The 20,221-nt window shown below is 38.2% G+C and overlaps 1 protein-coding gene across 6 annotated transcripts in view; it reads left to right on the top strand.

Annotated features, from left to right (window-relative positions):
* The first annotated feature begins 143 nt into the window (after positions 1–143).
* The window catches only part of ATE1 (arginyltransferase 1), an 86,398-nt gene continuing 66,320 nt past the window's right edge, over positions 144–20,221 (top strand). For 2 of the 6 annotated variants that reach the window (XM_049809989.1, XM_049809992.1), the window contains exons 1-8: positions 546–656; positions 1,778–1,841; positions 2,197–2,259; positions 2,993–3,096; positions 3,915–4,193; positions 9,945–10,177; positions 11,924–12,052; positions 13,107–13,235. In XM_049809989.1, the coding sequence (XP_049665946.1) occupies positions 554–656; positions 1,778–1,841; positions 2,197–2,259; positions 2,993–3,096; positions 3,915–4,193; positions 9,945–10,177; positions 11,924–12,052; positions 13,107–13,235 (1,104 nt within the window). In that variant the 5' untranslated portion in view covers positions 546–553. Of the gene's footprint in view, positions 266–545; positions 657–1,777; positions 1,842–2,196; positions 2,260–2,992; positions 3,097–3,914; positions 4,194–9,944; positions 10,178–11,923; positions 12,053–13,106; positions 13,236–20,221 lie in introns of those variants that run through there. The other 4 variants (XM_049809994.1, XM_049809991.1, XM_049809990.1 and 1 more) reach the window with 4 other exon arrangements.

The raw sequence follows: 20,221 nt of genomic DNA, 5'->3' as shown, positions 1-20,221 counted from the left end.
CGAGTTGGATCCTCTTTGGTCATCTGCAGGAGCCCCGAGAGCTCTGTGTCCGCGCCTGCCTCCAGCAGCAGGCGGGGGCCCGGCCCGCACCTCTGAAGGCGGCAACCTCCGCCGCTTCGGCCCGGGCGGGGCGCTGACGGGCAGGGCCGCTGCCGGCCAGCGGGGCCGCCGGGCGCCATGCCCGCCGCCGTGGTGGAGTACAGCGGCTGGAAGGAGGGCTACCGCTGCGGCTACTGCGCCTCGGAGCGGGGGAAGGTCTCCGCCGGTAAGCGGGGGGAGGAGGTGGTGGTGGTGGTGGTGGTGGTGGGGCGCTGCCCGGGCTCCTGTGGTGGGAGCCGGGGGCCGGGGATGCGCGGCCGCCCTCACTAAAGATGGGGGAGCTTGCCGGGGTAAAGATGGCGGGGCGGCCGTTTCCTGTGGGCGCTGCCCGTAGCGAAGATGGCGGCGGCTGTTTCCGGGAGTCCCGGCGCGGCGGGCAGGGTGCCGTCCTGAGGCGGGCGGCGGGGCAGGGCGAGGCGGGAAGGCGGGGGGGGGGGGGTGTCACCGGGGGGAGATGGCGGCGGCCGGCAGCTCTGCCAGCATCGTCGAGTACTTCGGCGGGGAGGATGGCTACCGCTGCGGCTACTGCAAGAACGAGACCGGCAACCTCTCCCATGGTGCGGCCCGGGGGCAGGGCGGGCTGCGAGGGGAACCGTGAGCGGGCCGGGCCGCGCCGGTGCGGCCGGAGGCAACGGGGCTGCTCCCAGCGGGTGCCGGCGGGGCTGAGGGAGGCCTGGGAGCGGCGGGTAAAGGCGGCGGTTTGGCAGCAGCCTTTGCCCTTCCCGCCTCCGTCCTGCCGGGAGCGGGCAGCTGCCCTTCCCTGCGGAAAGTGCCCGAAACCCCTTACCCTGGGCTGGCGGGGGGGGGGGGGGGGGGCCTGCGAAGGGAGACGGGGTCGGTGTGAGGCCGGAGGCCGTGGGCTCACCGGGAGACCTCGCCTCAGGGTTTTGTAGAAGCACTCCTCCAGCCTAAGGGCAAACCATCAGGAATAACGGGAGAGCCGTGTAGAGGATGAAATGCTTTAATTATTACTGTCGTAATATCCGCACCCAACCTAAGGACGCGGTCAGGATCTGGCCCGAAGTGTTCTCTCGGTACAGTTTTGCTTCTCAAGCTGCAGGTGCCCTGCCTGACCCTCCAGCTCGGCGGCAGTCCGGGTTAAGCCGTAGGTAAGAGCAGAGCGTGCCTGCCCGGCGGGGCTCGGCGGCTCTAAAGCTGCGGCTGGACAAGTTTCGCTTAGGCCAGCTCAAGGGCAAGCGGATTCCGATTCTTTTGCCCGGTGAAGAGGTGACAGTCCCTGCGCCCTGCTCGGCTCGGGGGCGGCCCGGGCAGTTGCTCTCCGAGGGGTCCCTGGGAAGGGTCTGCGTCAGCTTCAGCGCCTCTCGGAATCTGTCCTGGTGTTCCTGACTGATTTTAAGAGAATTAAGGAGCAGTTTTATGTTATTTTGTTGGTGTATCTCTGGGAAAGATCGCAGGTGGAGAGGTAAACTTTTACTTGTACCATCAGAGCAATATAGTCGATTGCATCCCAAGATTTATGTTGGGTTTGGTTTTTTACACCTAGTGTGGGTGTTGAAATCTGTAATTTGTCAGATTTATGAACATGCTAAATCCTTGAAAGGCATCTATTCAAAAGTCACCGTTAGCGACTCATATTTACAATTATACTTTTGTAAAGCTTGTTGTATTTTAAAGCATAACTGGTCAGTCAAGTGTGTTACTGTATTATTTATTTCAGGTATGTGGGCACATTCAATGACAGTTCAAGATTACCAGGATCTCATAGACAGAGGATGGCGAAGGTAAATTTAAAAAGAGAATACAAAGCCGTGTTGTCAGTTTAGATACAATTTAGAATCCAGATTTAAAATTTAGGTCTGTGAAAACAGTTAACTAGTTTCCATAAGTAATTGAAATAGAACTATTTGTCCGATGCTCTGCGACTTTTTGTAATGTGACACTTGTCGAACAGGAAAATATTCAGTTGTTTTAGAAGGAGAGCATTTTAGTACAGCAGTAAAAAAACTGAAGAACTTGCTTCTTGACTTTTGTTACTCATGTAATATTTTGGTATTATTTTAACAAAAAAGGTTGGTCTTCCATTTATTTTGTAGTATAAGCAACAAAAAATCAATACGTGTTTATTATTATTTTTAGAAGTGGAAAATATGTCTACAAACCTATCATGAATCAAACGTGTTGTCCTCAATACACAATAAGGTAAGAAGCTCAAAATATACTACTGTAAGTGATTTGACCGCTTCAATTATGTTCAACCATTTGTGTTTACTGTTTTAAATGCGTAATATTTGAAAAGTTTGTCTACTTTTAATGATACTTTGAATGCTAAGTATATGCCGCTAGGTTTGTGCATAGGCACATCAGCAGCTCTGTGGTGTTTTCCTGTAAGCAATCTAAGTGTGTACCCTTGCCTTTTACTTCTGGGTTGCAATCCAAAGCAAGAGTCCTATGATTGCTCTCTTGGTCATGGGCTGCAGGTGACCCAGTATGTCTGTATCCCACAATCACTGCTTTAGTAGCCCACGTAAGAGCAGCTGTCAGTTGAATAGGTATGAATAATTCTAGATATGCTTTTCTGACATTAGTAGTTAGTATCAATGGTGTATCTATAAGATGGATAAATGAAAAATTCTAGTGTACTAGCCTCCTAAGAAAGCTTTTTTATGCAGTGCTTGAGGTCACCTTGATGTATTTTAGTGATTATAGTAATATACATACAAAACATGCCATAAAGAATGATACTATGCAGTACAAGGCAAGATAATTTTATTAACTCAAAAGTGTTAATAAAATAATTGACCACTTAATATAGGGAAGCTTAAGAAATAATTAGAAAATACATATACAGTGTAATTTTTTTAAGTGGTTCCCTAACATTGTTTTCTGAAATAACCTTTCACAAAGGAAATGGTCATAATTTTTTGTTTTTAAGGTGCCAGGCTTTGCGTTTTCAGACCTCCAAATCTCACAAGAAAGTTCTGAAGAAAATGTTGAAATTTATTTCCAAAGGAGATGTTTCGAAAGGAGTGAGTGAAGGTTAGATATTTGTTGTGTTTGAAAACCAATGCTGATGTTTGAAGGGAGGATCAAGTACCTGCTTGAGTGATCAAATGGCTAATACTCTTTGATTTTTGTATATAGAACCCTTTATAAAGGTCTGGCTAGGTTGTGTTTTTAAAGTGTGTTTTGAGTAAAGAGCGCTATGTAGCCCAGAGACCAAATTGTGCAGCTGGCTTGCTCTATTGAAGAATATGTTTCCTTACTTTTTGCATAGACCAACTTATTTTTTCGTCTCTGGGCACATGCTTACTTTCTAGCTGGGTGCTGTAGAGAATTAGACCCTGTTTTTACCTCTGTCATAAAAGTGATAATCTAGAGAGGACTAAGCAGGAGAGTGGATGGCGGGGAAGAAGAAGAGCAAGCAAGGAAAGGAGAGTTTTTCTTCCAGGTGATTGAACAGTCACACCCCATTTATCCAACTCCAAAAGTAGCTATTCTCTGTTGTGGTGGAACTTGTTTTGGTTCTGAATCACTATAATTTGCCTCTTGTGTGTTAGGTTTTTTGGATTTTTTTTTTTTTTTGTTGTTTGTTTGAAGTTATGGCATGAGAACAGTTGACTCCCCCATTTTAGTGGAGAAAATAAAACTGTTCTCATAAATAAGTTGGTGCTGGTAATTCAGGGTCACAGGGGAAGCTTTCTGTTTTCAGACTATTGCAAACAGTCACTTTATCTGTTGGGAAACAGTTGTAAAAATGGAAATGAGTTAATTTAATATTAATGTTAATTGTGCAAAGTGTGAGCTGCAGTTACACAGAGAGGCATTCACTCATGCAGCTTTTTAATTATTTACAGAAGAGCCTATGGATTCCCACATAGAGGATGCGGTCACATGTGATTTTGCATACAAAAGTGAATCTCATGTCAGTCAGTCTGAACTGACTCCCTTGAGTGTGGATCACACAGAGAGGGTGGAGAATGAAGATAAGGACATAGGAGAAACAAAAGAAGAGGTGAATGCGCAGCAGGTGGAACCTGAAGCAGGTTCACTTCAGATCTGTGCACATAAAGACACAACAGTCCCTGGAGAACCATCGCATTCAGCTAAGATTGTTCATGCACCACCTAAGCCAGGTAGTCAAATTTCTGGTTGTAATTGGAATATACTGTCATGTTTTCACATGATGTTGAAGTCCTCCTTTTTATCTTGGCTGGTAAATCAATAATTGTTTCTTCTTATTCCCTATGCTCTTCCCAATTTATGGAATTACAGTGTATAAATTAAGAGGTTCTGCGTGTTAATTGTTTTTTTACTTTTTCCTGAAAGCTGCATTGATTTTCATTATATTAATTTTTTTTAGTTTGGTTATTGAGAATACATATCTACAGCTGATAGTTTTCTGTAAGCTATTTAGATTGCAGTCAGGTAGGTCAAGGTAGTTGAATCTCATCAGACATTGGGACCACTTTCCAGTTCCAGGGTACTTTTGTGTGCAGAATAAGATGTACATCCAGTTTTCCCTTTCTTCTATAGGATGTGGTGACTCGGGCTTTATGTAGCTTGAGGTGTGGTTCATAGAATCATAGAATATCTCAAATTGAAAGGGATCCATAAGGATCATTGAGTCCAGCTCAGGGAGTTGGACTCCCTGGTTCTGCAAGACTAAGAGGTGGGTACAGCTCTGGCTGGTGCTGCAGGAGTGCTAGTTACCAAGTTAGGTTAAGGCTTAACCTCGTCTCTTGTGTGGCAGTGGGAAACCAGTTTAAGACCCAAGAAAAACACCCTAGGTATTGTTTTTACATTTCTTCGTTTCTGCAGATCATCTTGTAACACAACTGACATTGTTTACACCTTGTGAATACCTTTACACCGTGTAAATAACTTAAGACTGTATTTTTACACTTTTGTAGACTGTTTGCCACAGGTCTAACTGGCATTGGAAATAATACGTTCAGTATATTGTTGTGTCGTTATTTTGTAGGCTTAAAGAAAATTGTATAACTTTCTGATGATTTAAAAAGAAAAAAAAATACCAATTCTTCTGGTCGTCTCTAAAGAATGACATTTTGTAGGTGAGCTTTTCATCTGTTTGGGAGCTTTCTGTGTTTTAGATTTTGGCTAACTTCAGATTAGAAAAGCAGTCTCACTAGAGGATGTGAAATTATGTAGTAATTTCTCTTTTTTTGTTTTGCTGTGAACTTAATATTACATTTCTGTAAGGAAGTGCAGTAAGTATGTACAAGAAGTAAGGCAATCTCCCTCATGTTACTTCTGATGCATTTATACAATGCTACAGCTCTCGTGTGCCAAAAACTGAAGGTAAATTCTTATTAATGTCTACAGTTTTGTATGAAAGTACATGGAATATTGGTGGCAATTTTAATATAATAATATTAATAATTTTTTGTATATTACTAATTTTAATAGTATGGTAACTTTTTTCTATATGGAAGTTATCCCTCAGTCAAGCTTTTGTATCGCAATTGTAAAGATTTCTGAAATGCTGCCTTTGGGCTGAATTTGAATGTGAAATCTTTACCCTAAAAAAGGATAATCTCATTGTTGGTCATCTGACTCTAATCTCTTTCATGTGGTAGCTGTTATGGTACCCCTTGGTGTGGCCCGAGGGCCTGGAATCTACATCTGCTTGCAGTGGCGCTAAGATTTTCACAGGCTCTTGTGACAGGGAAGACCGTATGTCACAGCTGGCGGGTGATCCTCTGCATGGTGTGATCGTACCTGTTGCACGTGCAGAGGAGTCATTAAGGGTCCCTGAGGAAAATAAGTAGTGCTGCTACCAGGACATGGCCGCAGAGTGCTGCAGGTTGCCTCTCCTACAGCTTCTCTTTTGTGCTGGCTGTGTTCTTGTGGGATGTGGGTGATTTCTGGAAGGAAGATGGTAAGGGGTGGATGGATTATTGATGGAATAATTCATTTGACTAACAGTCTGCACTGGAAAAGAGGGGCAGAATTGCTGACAGGCTCTTTGTGGTTCAGAAGTTGCCGATGAGGCAGCCTTGTCTTAACATCATGTTTCCAGTTTTGCATAGCCTCTACAATGGCCTTTTCAGAAAAATAAAGGCCATTTTCTGAATTGCAGTTAGCCAATACATGGTGAGTAATGTTAGTTAAAATCCCAGTGGAGACTGGATGCTTTAGAGTTTCTGCATGTGTTGGCCTGTCATACTAATTCCTCATTTCACTTACCTATTATGTGTTGTGCCAGTATTTATGAGAACTTCAAAGTACTTTTTTCATCAAAGATTTTTGTCTCCTTCTGTAGATTGGCTAATTTCAAGTAAAATAATGTTGTTTTTTTCCTTAATGAACACTCATTCCAATTGGATCAGGTTTTCAGCAGCTTAGCAAGCAATTTTGCATCTAAACAAAAAGGAAAATTTTCAGAAATGCTTGATCAGAAAACCAGTAGTGCTGCATAGAAGCAGTACTGTTACACATTCCTGGAAAGGTATTCCAGATTTAAGACTGTATTTTATATTTTGATTTTATAAAATGCACTCAAAACTTTTATAGCCCTTATGTAGTTCATATAACTTTTATTTGTTGTGCAAATTTTCAAAACCCTCTTGTTTTTTAAGTAACTGATGACAAACTTTGGGTTATGTAAACTTCATTTTGGAAGCAAAGTAAGTGGATATTGACAGCAGATGGCAGTCTTGGGTAAATTATTAGTGTAAATCAGCCATTGTTTTGAAAAAGGTGAGGTATGGCCTTTAGTTACATTAAGAATAACATTGGGTAAAACTTGAAGCACTGGAAATACAGATAAAGAAAGCCTGAAACATTGTTTGTACTCTTTCAGAAAACGGGGATTTACTTTTATAGAGGAGAAATACACATCAGTGTGCTTCTTTCTTTCTGGAGGTTTTAAATGAAATATAGAAGTGAATAGTAAATGCATCAGCTTATTTAATGCATTTTTTTTTTTTTTTATTTTAAGGGTAGGTGGTGTCACAGGTCAAATTCAGTTTAAAATTTTCCAGATAGAAAAATGTTTAGTTTTCATCTTGGAAAATGTAGACTTATGCTGCAATAAGATTGTTTAATTGCATTTTTATTCCTTGTTAAACAGAAGGGTCATTGTCCTATAGAAATAATGGGCTGTTTCTGCACAGTTTCAGATGGAAAAGAAGGTTTGCTTATGTCTGTATGCACATTCATTGTTTTAAGAAGTATTTCTTGCTAACTTACAGCTCATAGAAGATATGAGACATGAAACAGATCCTGATACAGATGAAGTACTCATTCTTCAAATGTATCATGAATGTTTTAAATAAACTTTTGCTCTGACTACTTTGCCTGTGGACAGGTCACATAGTATCTGTAATTTCCTCATAATATTTGTCCTTTTCTAATGAATAATTTTAGCTGTATGGATGAAACAAATACTCAAAAGCCTTAGCTGAGAGGTAAGAACACTTGATCATAAAATCTGCTAGTGTGATTGCAGGATGTCTGAAGAGTGCCAAAGTGGTATTAGCTCCTTCTCTAAGTCCCTGACATGCTCTCAACATTTCAGCTGTCATGGAGTCTATGTGGAGAAACCAGACTGGGACTTTTATGGCTGAGCCATGAAGAGCTCGCTGCTAACTTGCCCCAGGAGTGCACTTATAAACTGTGTAAATTCTGTATGGTATGCACATTAAAAAGAATAGTTTACAGCCTTACTGATACTTAAAAGTTTATCCCAATATAGAGTATTTTGCCAATTTCTGTGATGTATCTATTGGTAAAGTAAGATGCAGGCAGTGACTCTGAGGGCTGCAATTCTTTGCAGGTGAAGTGACTCTAAACACATCAGTGAGCTTTTAAAATAATCAGTGCTCTTACCATTTCTAGTTTGCAGAAGGATACCACTGTTCTCATTGTCCATGGGAAGGTTTGGGTAGAGGACAAGAAGCAGGTAGAGGACAAGAAAGATGTCAGCTTTGGCTAATAACTTATTGGTGAGGAGGAGGAAAGAAAGCTCAAACTGCGTTTTCATAGGAGTTCTGTAAAAAACAATTTCCATGTAATTTCCAGGTATTCAAGAGAGTGAAGTGGAATAAGCTGTAGTTAAGTCTGGGTTTGGATTCTTCTTTTCTTCTTTAAATATTAACAGGACTGGAAATGTGTCTTCTTTCTAATGCTTCAAATGAAAGCACCTCACTCTTAAGGGTACTTTCCCTTTTGAAAAGATAAGTCTTTCAAAAGTTGCCAGTGTGTCTTTTGCAAATACATGGGTTTCAGGAGAAAGCTAATGGTGTGAAAGACTTCTTCAGCAGTTTGTCATAATACTTGTTACAGTTTTGGTTCTGTGGAGGATATATGACTGTATTTCACCTATACGGAAGTAGGTTTTTCCACTCTTCCTCTCTTTTTGAAATTTTTAGTTTTATGGCTCTTTTTTTGGCCTCCAACTTGTCTATCACTGCCCTAAAAAGTAATAATAATAATAAAAAAAATTAAAAAAAGTTACTTTGTATTACATTAGCTGGCTGTTGATGCAATTTTGAGTGCAACTTTCCCTCTGTATGAAACTTGTAACAGCAGCTGCTGAGCTGAGGCAAGTATTCCATGAAAAGTGATTATTTCTTCCACCACTGTTTCCAGCAATGCGGCAGATTCCTATAGCTCTTGCACAGCTTCTGGAGTGTGGCATGGTTTGCAGTTACTTGTGTGCACTGCATGGAATAGCCAACAATGATGTACAAATTTTAGGCAGAACTGAGAGTGTTAGGAAGTTTCCTTTTGCGATTTTTACAATTAGTATCTGTGAAAATCGTACTGTCTAGGGAAATTGCTACTTGTAAGTAGATGGGTAACCATCCTTTCAGTGCCTTTGGTGGGTAGCATGGGGACCAGCCGCCTTTTTTTTTCTTTTTTAATTGAAGAAAATTCTGTATTAATTTTTCTAGTACTGGCATTCTTGTATCTTGACTTTTTCTCTTACTTTAGTGTCCTAAGTATAAAATTAACCTGGCCCCTTCATTGAGGAATTTGGACCACTTGAATTTTTATTTATGCATGTCTTTGGATTTGTGTTGCTTTAAGACTACTATGTACTATTTTCCATGCTGATCCATTTGTTTTCTAGGTTTGACTTCTTTTTTAAGTAAATAACATTTCACAAATAGAATGTTATAAATGGTTGATCCATTACAGGTAGAAGTAAATGGATAAAAGTGAGTCGATTAGTAAAAACAGACAATCTGAATATAATTTTAAGCAAAGATGTAAGCTCATGTGGCCTTAACTCTTCTTTTACATGACATTAGTAGCATTGGCACTAATGGTGCTGGCATTGGCAGCATTTCTATATACTGCATAATATTCCAGGTGACAAGAAATAAATGCTTTTTTCTGTGTGTGTGTGTCTTCTACAGGAGTCTGTTGTGTAGCCACCTGGGTTTTTAATGTGGTAAAACAATTCTCTGCAAATTTGGCTGCAAGGTTTTGTGGGTTGTGTTTTTTTCCTTTCAGTATTTCAAGCTGATCCTGTAGCTGTTTGGATGTAGTACACCATCGTACTGTACATTAAACAGGAGCTTTTCTTTGTTTCTGAGAGGAGGACGTGGCAAAATGATTGAAGGACAGACTTAGCAGGAAGTCTTTTCATTTTAGTTTTTAAATATGTCCTTGGCTCTGGGGTGGAATCGTGGTCAAGGTGTTTCCATATTAAAGTGCTACATTAAACAGCTATAGAGGAAGAATCATTGCAACTTAGGGGCGCCGTTGGTAGTTGTAAATGTGAAATACCATGTTATGTTCAGGCTTCAGTCTGCAATTATTGGTGATTTTAACAATTTCTTTTCAGTGATTATGTAAGAACTACTTGTATGTTGCAAACTGTGGTGGTTAATTCTTTACCTGTGCCCTTGTAGGGAAAGGGGCTGATCTGAGCAAGCCACCATGTCGAAAAGCAAAGGACATACGGAAAGAAAGAAAACTGCAGAAGCTCCTTCAGAACCAGACGTGCACATTTGAAGGCTCTGAACTTCAAGCAGGAGATCAGATTTGCCTCTTGCAAAACTCTAAATCTAAAACAAACCAACCTAAAACCATTGAAGACTTCGTTTTTGTCCCTTTACCTGATGATGCACAACACAAGTTAGAGGTAATGCGTCGTTCACTGTTGTTGGAGGCAAATTAAGGAAAGGTCTAGTTAAGGAGATTTTGAAATGCTTAGGTGTTTAGTATCTGTGACTTTATGGAATGGTTGTAGTTTAAATCTTGAAATGCATGTAGTGCTGTGCAATATGTATATGGTGCAGCTGAGCTCTGCGTAACCACAAGAGGGTACTCTTGCACTTGCAGTCAGTCATAGCACAGACCAGTACAGTTACCAAAATAACTTGCAAATTGATTTCATCCAGTGTGACTTGAAAATGAAAGACTTTGAATTAACTGAGTGTTAAATGATGAGAGAGGTTCAATATTTAGTTCTGCAGTATATAAATACTTAAACTATCTATGCTAATGAATCTTGACAAGAAAGCAGTAACTGTTCGTAAAATTAGACAGATAAGAAGATAGCTGCTTTTTATAAACGTCATTGATATGTGTTGATGTCTTTGGAAGCTGTAAAAGTGATGGTAGAAGATTTTGCTTACTATACTGGTTGCCATTAAATCTATTAGTAATACAGAGGCAGTCATCTGGAAGACTTTTGGACTTTCTAACATTTGTTAATCTTAAAACCATTTTTTTTCTTTTTATTTTTTTTTTCTGGAAGCTGGAAAACTATTTGAATACAAGTATTTGCCTCTAGTTACTGATTATCAATGATGGTATTGAAAATTAAATATTTAATATTCTTTTGGTAATTATTCGAAGAGGTAGTGATGATGGCTTAAAAGATTCACCCTAACTGACAAGAAGCCATGAAATAGATCCATCTCACTAACTCCTCCAGATTTTCTGTTGAGTTGTATAACAGAAGTATGATGGCTCTGTTTGAACATCTTCATTTAGAAGATGCAGGGAGAATTTGGAGGATGGTTCCAGCAGTGTTTTCCCAGATTGTCTTTGTGCTCTTTGCTCCTTACTATGTCTGTGAAGTGTGGCTTGGTTTATTTATTTATTTATTTATTTATTTTATTTTTAATAGATCAGAACCAATGCTATTTATGAAAGTAGAACCATACTGAAAATTATGTGGTTTTTGAAATGAAACTGTCCTTAAATATGTCTGAAAGAAATGCACTGTTACTCATGTGATATCATTATTTTGGTTAGGAAGCAATTGTTTTTACTAAGAACAATTTTTAATTTATTGATTTATTTTTTTTTAAAGTTATTTTATTTTTGTGCGTTTAAGGATGTTGGTGGGGAAGATGAATAACTTCCTATTATAATTGACTCATAATTGAATATGGAAACATTGTTTCCTCTTCCTCTTTCAATTTGAAAAACACTGACAAATCCCCTTGGGATTATTGCAATAAAAACATAGTCTTTATCTAAAGAGCACAGATATGAGTCTTCCAAAGGCATGGGTCCTTCAAGTATTTTTCAGTATAGTGTGAAACTACAAGGGAAGATTTTTTAAAAGTACGGAAAAATCTCTTGAAAATGCTGATCTGCATACCATTTGTTGCTATTATTTCCTGAAAAGTCTTTGTGTAGTTCTCCTATAGGCATTTTAGTTATCTTAATTTGTAATTTGAAAACATTGTATATTACTCAATGTAAATATAGAAGCCTTCAATAGCCTATACTGAGCTGAAGAATTGTCTATTATTAATTAAATTGTTAGGGCCCTTGTGCAGGAAGTCAGAATTTTTCTCTGTTGTGATGTTTGTGTAAGTATATAGTTATTGCATGATATTGTAATAATAAATGTGTTTAACTTCTTCCGAAGGTGAGGGTGGTGAGATCATCTCCACCAAGTTCACAGTTCAAAGCCACATTTCAGGAGTCTTACCAGGTCTATAAACGTTACCAGATGGTTATTCACAAGGACCCACCTGATAAACCAACTATAAATCAGGTCAGAAGGCCAAATGAATTTTATGCATAGCTCAGCTTCCCCTCGATTTCATGTGTCTTGTTTCTAGAAGAAACAAATGTGGATTTTATATCCATTGTTTATTCAGGAGCATGTAAAATACTATATCAAATAAAATCAACATCCTGAAAGTGCAAGCTCTTTTGATATCTCTTTGGAAGTGCCACAAATATTTGGTCTTAATTGCAGACAGAAAAGTTAGGGAAGTTACATGGGTATGCTATTGGGTAAGAGATGGGGAAGATGAAGCTTTTGGAGATAGATTTTGTGGGCCTTATAAATACAAATCTCCTAAGAATGAAAAAACAGCTGGACACTTAGCCTGATAACTGGTCTCACTGGCTTTGGTTTGAATGCTTCCATAAGGAGGAGCTAGCATGACCGGGGCCAACATATGAGTAAAAATTTATCACACATACAAATTAGTGGTTTAAGGTTCACAGAAGTTGCATAAACCTCTTCACTTTCAATTTAAGCCCTTCAAGAAGTAATCTGTGCACTCCATTTAAATTACACATCATTACTGCTTCTTGTAATGACCAGGCGGTGTGTAATAGTTAGCTGTCAGACAGACATATTACCTCTCTAGTACTATGAAGAAAAAATTAAGGAGTTTGGAGAAAAAGTATATGTAGCAAGAATATGTAACTGCTAAACTGGGGCAATGAGTGATGTGCCATTAAAAATAATACATTTTAAAAGTCCTTGAGACTGTACAACAAAAATAAAATTTGTGGTTGACTTGGTAAATGACTTGGTCAAAAAATAGATTGACTAAACTGGTGCTTTTGAGTGTTCTAGTGTTGTACAATTTTTATTCTTTAAGGAAAGTATCAACAGTCAATTTAAGCTTAGTGTTAGTTGTCAGACTTTCCCCTGTAGGAGCATTTTCTTGTTACTATGTTTAAAGTAGAAAACTGACTTCAGAGGCTTTGAAGTGCATAGGAGGAGATCTTTCACTAGCCTTACCTTCAGAAGCATATTATCTGATTATATGCACTCAAAATAGTATGCTTGTATTTTCCTTGCTCTGAAGGTGAGGTTGGTACCTGTCTCCTTTGAGGACCCCCAGTTCAAATCATCCTTCAACCAATCAGCCACTTTATTTGCCAAGTATCAGATGGCTATACACAAGGATACACCTTCTGACTGTGGCGAAAATGAGGTACAGTTCACTGCATGCACCTTTATGAAAACATATTTCTAAGTGCACAGTTAAATGATGGGAAATGGTGTCTCTCAGTGATTCTAAATATTAAAATATTGAAATTTCCATTTGGGAGGGAAAGCATTGTAGTTTTTAGCAAGCTTCTGTTGCAGGCGTCAGCCCAGGGGAAACTGAGCTGAGTAGCGAGGGTTTATGCACCATCATAACTAAAAAACTAATGTTAGTAATGAGTTAAGTAGAGTTGCTGTTTGTACATGATTTGTAAAGAGGCCTAGGACTGAGATTTCCACTGGAGATGGGATAATGGTATGGAAGTGCTTTTTTTTAATGGCAAAACCATCTTCTGATTTAAAGCTGTTTGGTACCTTTTTCACATTTCTCCGTAATTTTTTGAGGTCTTGCTTAATTTAACAGCTGAAGCTTTTAAAAATCTCAGTTTTATTCACATTTCATTGCTAAGCATACCTTTTAACTGGAACTCACCTTTGCAGTAGTAGTGCAAAAATATTCCCACCAGCTGATTGTCTGAGATTCAATGAGAGCACATTGCGTATGAATAAAGCCTGCTTTTAAAACAGCGTTTACAGGATGCTAATCCTAATCTAATAAGTAAAAAAAAAAAAAGCATTCATGGCATTCTAAACAAGCAGCAATTCTCCATTTCTCTGGCAGGTGGCACAACATTTTCATTAGCAGAATTAGTAAAACTGCTACCTCAGATCTGTCATTTCTATCTACTGCAAATGTATGACTTCAATGTTGATCAGCCATCTAGTCAGACTTTTCTGTTCTTGAGAGCAATACTTGCAGAAGTGACACCTAGCAAGCTGTGGCTGCTTTCCAGGTAGAATAATAAAACCGCATAATCATTTTTGGCTTTAGTTCAAAAGAGTGTAAGGAGAGCTTTTTTGTGAGATCTCTGTAATGCTACTGTGGAAAACCATAAAATTGATTTCACTTTGTTTTGTAAAATAATAGGACTCATAACAATACGTAGTAGTCTCTGCCCTTGTTATAATTGCTGACATGATTTGGGTTAATTATAATAAGGTAAAAATTGGAATTATGCCAAGAAAGATTGAGCTATTTACTAGATTTGTACCAAGCATTACCTGCTCTGATTAGGAACTTCATTTGTCCGCTACAATGAATTATTTCAGCCCTAATGCTTAGATATAGCTTATATTCCACCATGCATTTTGCTCTGAAAATCTTGTTGCTGCAGAGAGAGTGCTAAGAACTTCATATACTTACTTATTCTTTGTTTAAAATTATGGATTTTTTTTAATACCATCATTACATCATGAAGAATCAAAAGCAAAATCACAATGGCTGCTTGCGGTTCAGTTCTGAATAATAGCTACCTCTCGGTTCATCTAACCTCTGTTTGGGCCAGAGTGCATGGTTTGGTGTAGACTTGGGGTTGATGGCCTTAATCACCCATGAAACTTTGTTTTTTAACTGAGGGAGTCTAGGGAAGGCAAGATGCATTAAGGACAGTTCAGGTTTCCACCACCTTAAGGTATAAAGTCTATCGTGGGAATTGCAGTTGAATAGGAAGGAGATGGATTTCTGTTCATACTGCTAATAATTTAATGGATTTTTATCCTCCTCTTTTCCTTGTTACTTGCCATAGGTGTTTCCCTGCTCTGCCTTTATCTTCTCTCTCTGGCATCATGTTTGTGTAGGCTTAGTATAATATTCCTGGGGAGACATAAGACCTTCTTTGAAGCTTCTAGTAAATGTAAAAACTCAGTCTGATGCTGATGGCTTTTAATTCAGGTCCTTCTTTAGCACTAGGATTTTATCTTGTGTGTTCATGTGACTATCTGGCTAAGAAGGTCTTTCTATTCACAGTTATTAGGCAGTAAAGCTCCATCACTTCAATCAAAAGCATTTTGTATTTGATTCCTGCAGGACATAAACTGAAGAATACTTCACACAGAATGTATTTTGTTGTAGATGAGAAGCCTTTTTTCTTTTTTTTAATTTATTTCTATACTGAATCTATGGGAGGAGAATTATCTGAGTCAGTTTTAACAACAGAAGATACCAAGTAAGGTAAAACTGATGCAAGCATTTGAGAGGAAGTTTGGAGAATGCTGTTTGAAAGACCTCAAACTTTTTCTTCTTCCTCTTCTTCAGACTTTTTAATATATCATACAGACATTATGGAGCCAAGCAGTTCTTTAAGTAAAGGTAGAATGAAATTCTGTTCTATACACAAGGCTTTTTATCAGGGTAGTAAGAAGTCTGCTTTGGGCTTTAAACTGGCAAACATCCAGGAATTTTTTTGCATCTAAAAATTAAATTTAACTTTTAATCTGTGCAAGCTAATATATCTGTGTATGGTGGATGAACCACCTTTTCAGGGAGAGTCCTGTACACTTTTGTGTTTGGAAAGTTTCTAGTTTAGGAAAAGTATTTAATTTTATATTTGGCTGAACACTTCATATTCAGAAACCTGCCTATATTTAAATTCAGAATCCAACAAAAATTGTTATGGGACATATTAACAACTTCTTTTTGGAATATATTCTTAGGTTGTTGGCATTACAATATACTGTCTGCCTATATTAGCTGCTAGACTAGTTTAATATTAACGTTATTACATTAAAAGGCAATTTTAGGAATAGATTTAGAATTTTGGTTATTCTTTGAAAATAACACTAATGTGGAAAGTTATAAAACAGTTCACAATATTAACAAAAGATATGTGAACCATGAAGCCGAATATTGCTCAATGAGTGTGAAAGAAGGCCCTCTTTTTGCACCTATGTAATGTATATACATCTTTTCATCAAGATTTTATGTGAGAAGGGGGAATAGATGATTTTCAGGACAGGGAATCCATGGAATACTTAACATCAAAGATTACTTTGAACTTATAGGCACTCTCTGGTTAGTGCCAGTTTGAGACCAGTGGTAACTGGTGTTTCAGTGCCCTTCAAGATGGTGGGTCTTTTTGAATTTTGCCTTTTCCTCCTTACTTTCTCCTCTCCTTCTGCATCTCTGATGGAGACTGCAGTTGCACTAATAATACTGTGTGTTCATTAAAAAGAATTTAGTTTGAGATTTTGCTGGGGAGAGTCCTGTGATACATTTTGGTGATGCAGTACTGATTCCTGATTGAGGTGGTGACTTCTGTTTGTTCTAATAAAAAGTAAGGTAGAAATTTCATAGCGGAATAAACTTTTTCCAAGTCCCAGAGTTGGTGTTACTGCTGTGGTGATGAAACTTGCCTTTTCTGTGGAAGCATCATCACAATCTTCAGTGCCACTCTCATTGGTGAGTAGAGGATTTGGTGAGGTAGAAGTATATTTGCTATCTGCCAAATAATTTAATATTCTAGGAACAGTTTTGAGTATCTCCTTGCTCCTGGAATTAAAACCAGTTTAGCTTACATATGAAAACTTCTCAAATCTGTTTTTATCTGACATAAAAGCTACAACTATTTTCTGCATACGCTTTTAAACTATTGATTATCCCCTTTTTTCTTAGTTTGCCTGGTATAAATTGAACTACCCTTGGAAGTCTCCCGAACTCCCGCAAAAACCTTTTGTTGATTGCTACAGGATTTCAGCTTCAAAACTGACCTGGCTGTCTCTGCTTTGGAGTGCAGTCAAGTACTGAAGTTATGCAAAGTTGTTGGCACCTAAGAATATTTATGTCAGCATGTTTTTATTGAATTGAATTGGTGTCCCGAGGAAAAACATAGCAAACGATCTTCTAATTAAAGGTTGCTTCATAATACTTGCTCTTAAACAGTGCTGTAGAAGAACTGATTTTTCAGTTTTTCTCTGTGGGAATACAAACCCTTATTAAGCTACTATGTAAATGCATAGTCATCCACTGTTTTAGTAATATATGTACTCTTATCTTAAAAAGAGTTGTTGGAAAAAATCAGAGGAATTAGGGGGAACCTCCACAGATTATCAAGTGGTAAAATATAAATAGCTTCTGAATGAGGTAAGATATAATCATGGAAAATAGGTGTATCTGCCTATTGGAGAAGTTTATCAAAGACTAATCTTGAATTAGCCAAGTCCCTGAACTACTCATTTTTGGAAGCTGTGAAAATGTGCAAGGGAAGAATCTGTTTAAATGTTTGTCACATTCTATGCATTTCTTCTGGTGCTTTGTGGAAGTACTGTACATGGACCTATATCTCAGGTCCAAGATTGCAGTTGCCATATACTGTTCCCAATATAATAGAGCTATTATTCACTAGCTTTTTTTGTTGTGTGTTTTTTTTTTTTTTTTTTTCTGAAGTAGTGGAAGACTATAATCATGTTTAATATGAGGATCTGTGTCTATAACATAGAAAAAGCCACTAATGTAATCAATTGCAAGGATTTATTTAATGTGCCTACAAGTTAGTTGTTTGGTTTTTTTTCTGACTGGGTGGTGGTTATATTTATTTTGTGAAACGAGTCAAGCTATAATGAAAAAATTTTAAATCATGAAAGCTTAGAAAAACTGAAAAAGGGAGACTTCTATAAGGAACAGAGAGGAGATAGTAGGCTGAGCATCCTTTCATTGAACAGGCATTGTTTCCCTGTATTATCAGTGAAAGATCAGTTGGAACACAAATTATAGAGCTGATCAAGAGTACCATAATTATGCAAACAAATTGTATGAATGGAGGCTTGTCCACTTTTTTTTTCTTCATTTGTCATAAGAAATATACTAAATCATAATATAGCTTTGTGGTAATAATTCATGCACAGAGAAATGGATAAATATGGCTTTGGAACCTGTATATATATATTTTTTTTTAATTGAGTAAATGTTAAGAGCATTTGGTAATATTTCTGGGAGAAAATGTGTAGATTAATGTATAGAAGGATGATCTGAGAATAAGACAGGAGAGGGAATTTATGTGTCTTGTATAGTCCCAAGAGGCAGAAATACTTTGATAATTAAATTAAGTGCTGGTGCTAGACAGTGCTGGTGCTAGACAGTGCTGGTAGAGGTAGCTTTCTCTACAGACGTACTGCTGTCTGTTATTCTGGTTTTACCTCAAGAAACAGACAAGACTGTGAGAGTGACCAGGTAGTATTTTATGCTTTAGCTTTGTAGAATTACAGTACAAAAATCTGAAAACAGGGTAGAAATATGATAGAAAGAAACAAGATAGAAACAGTAACTAGGTCCGAGGGCATAGGCTGGCTCTTCATAGGACAACAGTGGATTTAAGGAAGCTTAGTAATAGATCTGGCTTGTCTTCTGCTTTGCTAAGAGCAATCCATATCTGCAAATGTTTTAACTCTTGCTCAACGGCAAAAATACCTGTGTTTCTGTGTCAGAAATGCAGGGAGGACTTTGCAGAATACAAATCACCTGGAAGATGCTATGATCTAACTCTACCCCAGCTTCAGGATGATTAACAAAATATGTGGAAATATATATGTAAATGTTTCGGAACATATTGCCACCTGTATGTCTTTTGTGTTTTATACGAAGTGTCAGAATGTATTTCTTGGTATTTAAGTGATAGGTACAGATGTGGAACTGTGTAGCTCTGGAGGCAGATTTTAAATGAAATTAATACAGTGAGAACATTTCTTCTTGGCCCTTTCATCCCAAGAAGGAAATTTTTTGATCCCAGTGATGTAATCAATGGCTAATTTAGATAGAATAGGGGATATCTCTAGCAGTTCTTTGTAATGAAGTATCATCTCACCAAAGGCATTGCATTTCTGACTCAATGTTGTCTTTTTTTAAAATGCTTCCAGAAGTCAATTATAGAAGCTGTCAGCATATTTTATAGATACACTCACATTAGTGCCTATCATTCCAAATGGAGTTTTACATATAACATATCGTCATGTAAAAATTTGAAATTAAGCATTTTTTTTCTTCCTGCCTCTTCTCTAGGGAACTTTGTGATTGATCTGGGTGGTTTAAAACACTGATACAATACACCTAGTCCATTAATGTGATTTTTAGGCTTTAAGGCTTTTTACAGTAGTATTTGTCTTTAAGAAACACAGCTGAAGTGTAACTGAAACAAGCTATGTGGCAGCTACACAAGTTAAAAAACTTTTCCATAAAAGATCATAAAAATTCTACAGTAGTTTCCAGAAAGAGCAGGAGTGAACAGTTTATTGCTGTTTAGACCTTCTGAAGCAAATGTTTTATTTAACTTTTCATGAGTGTTTTATAATCACAAACTTGTAGAAAAATAGTGTGTGTCTCCTTTTCCTCAGCAAAGCTAGCTGGACCCTCTCTTTGCTTTGTGCTTAACTAAATATTTGTCTTGGAAGAAAAGAATTTCACAACTCACAAAAGATACACTGTTTGAAAAGGTGCAAAAAATTACTGAAATAGGTATAGTGCTTTTTTTCTTTCCTTTTTTTTTTGTAATTGCCTCCCAGAAATCCACTTGAACTAATATAGAAAACTGAGTAGTCTGGGAAGTGCAAAGGAGCGCGTTCTGATTGGAAAAGCTGGTATCAGCAGCCAGTTGCAAACTTTTAGGTCTGTCTCTCTAACCTAGTTTCCTCTTTCTTTTTTTATTTTCTAGTGAGAGAACGCTTGAAAAAATCAATAGCCTTTGTGGTTATTTTTAACCTTCTGTAGCTTGCTCGGCAGCCATACGTTTTTAGAATGCTCTTGAATTAGTTCTTTTATCATTTTGGTTGATGGCAGAGCTAATCTGATGATTGACTCTTCGTGACTGACTGCTGCTGTGACAGAACGTCTCACTGCAACAAGTTTGCATTTCAGGTCTCTGATAATGCTGACTTAAAGATTTGGAATGAGTACTTCTGTATCAGCCTGATTCCTTCTGCTTACTTGTGTGGCTCTTGTGATTGTAGTGCCATGGAATCATGGATTTTATTCTCGAAGTGCCTGTAAGAGCCAAAGAATTTAGGCATCCAGACAATTAATTAACTTGTCATAGTCATATTGTTTCAGTTCAGATTCTTTTTGCACCACAGTTTACATTGTTCTTCCTGATTTTGATGTTGAGTTTT

Source organism: Accipiter gentilis, chromosome 9, assembly GCF_929443795.1.
Source record: "Accipiter gentilis chromosome 9, bAccGen1.1, whole genome shotgun sequence".
Lineage (NCBI taxonomy): Eukaryota > Metazoa > Chordata > Aves > Accipitriformes > Accipitridae > Astur > Astur gentilis.
Note: the sequence above shows the minus strand (reverse complement) of the source record. Positions and strands in the feature narration are given on the sequence as shown.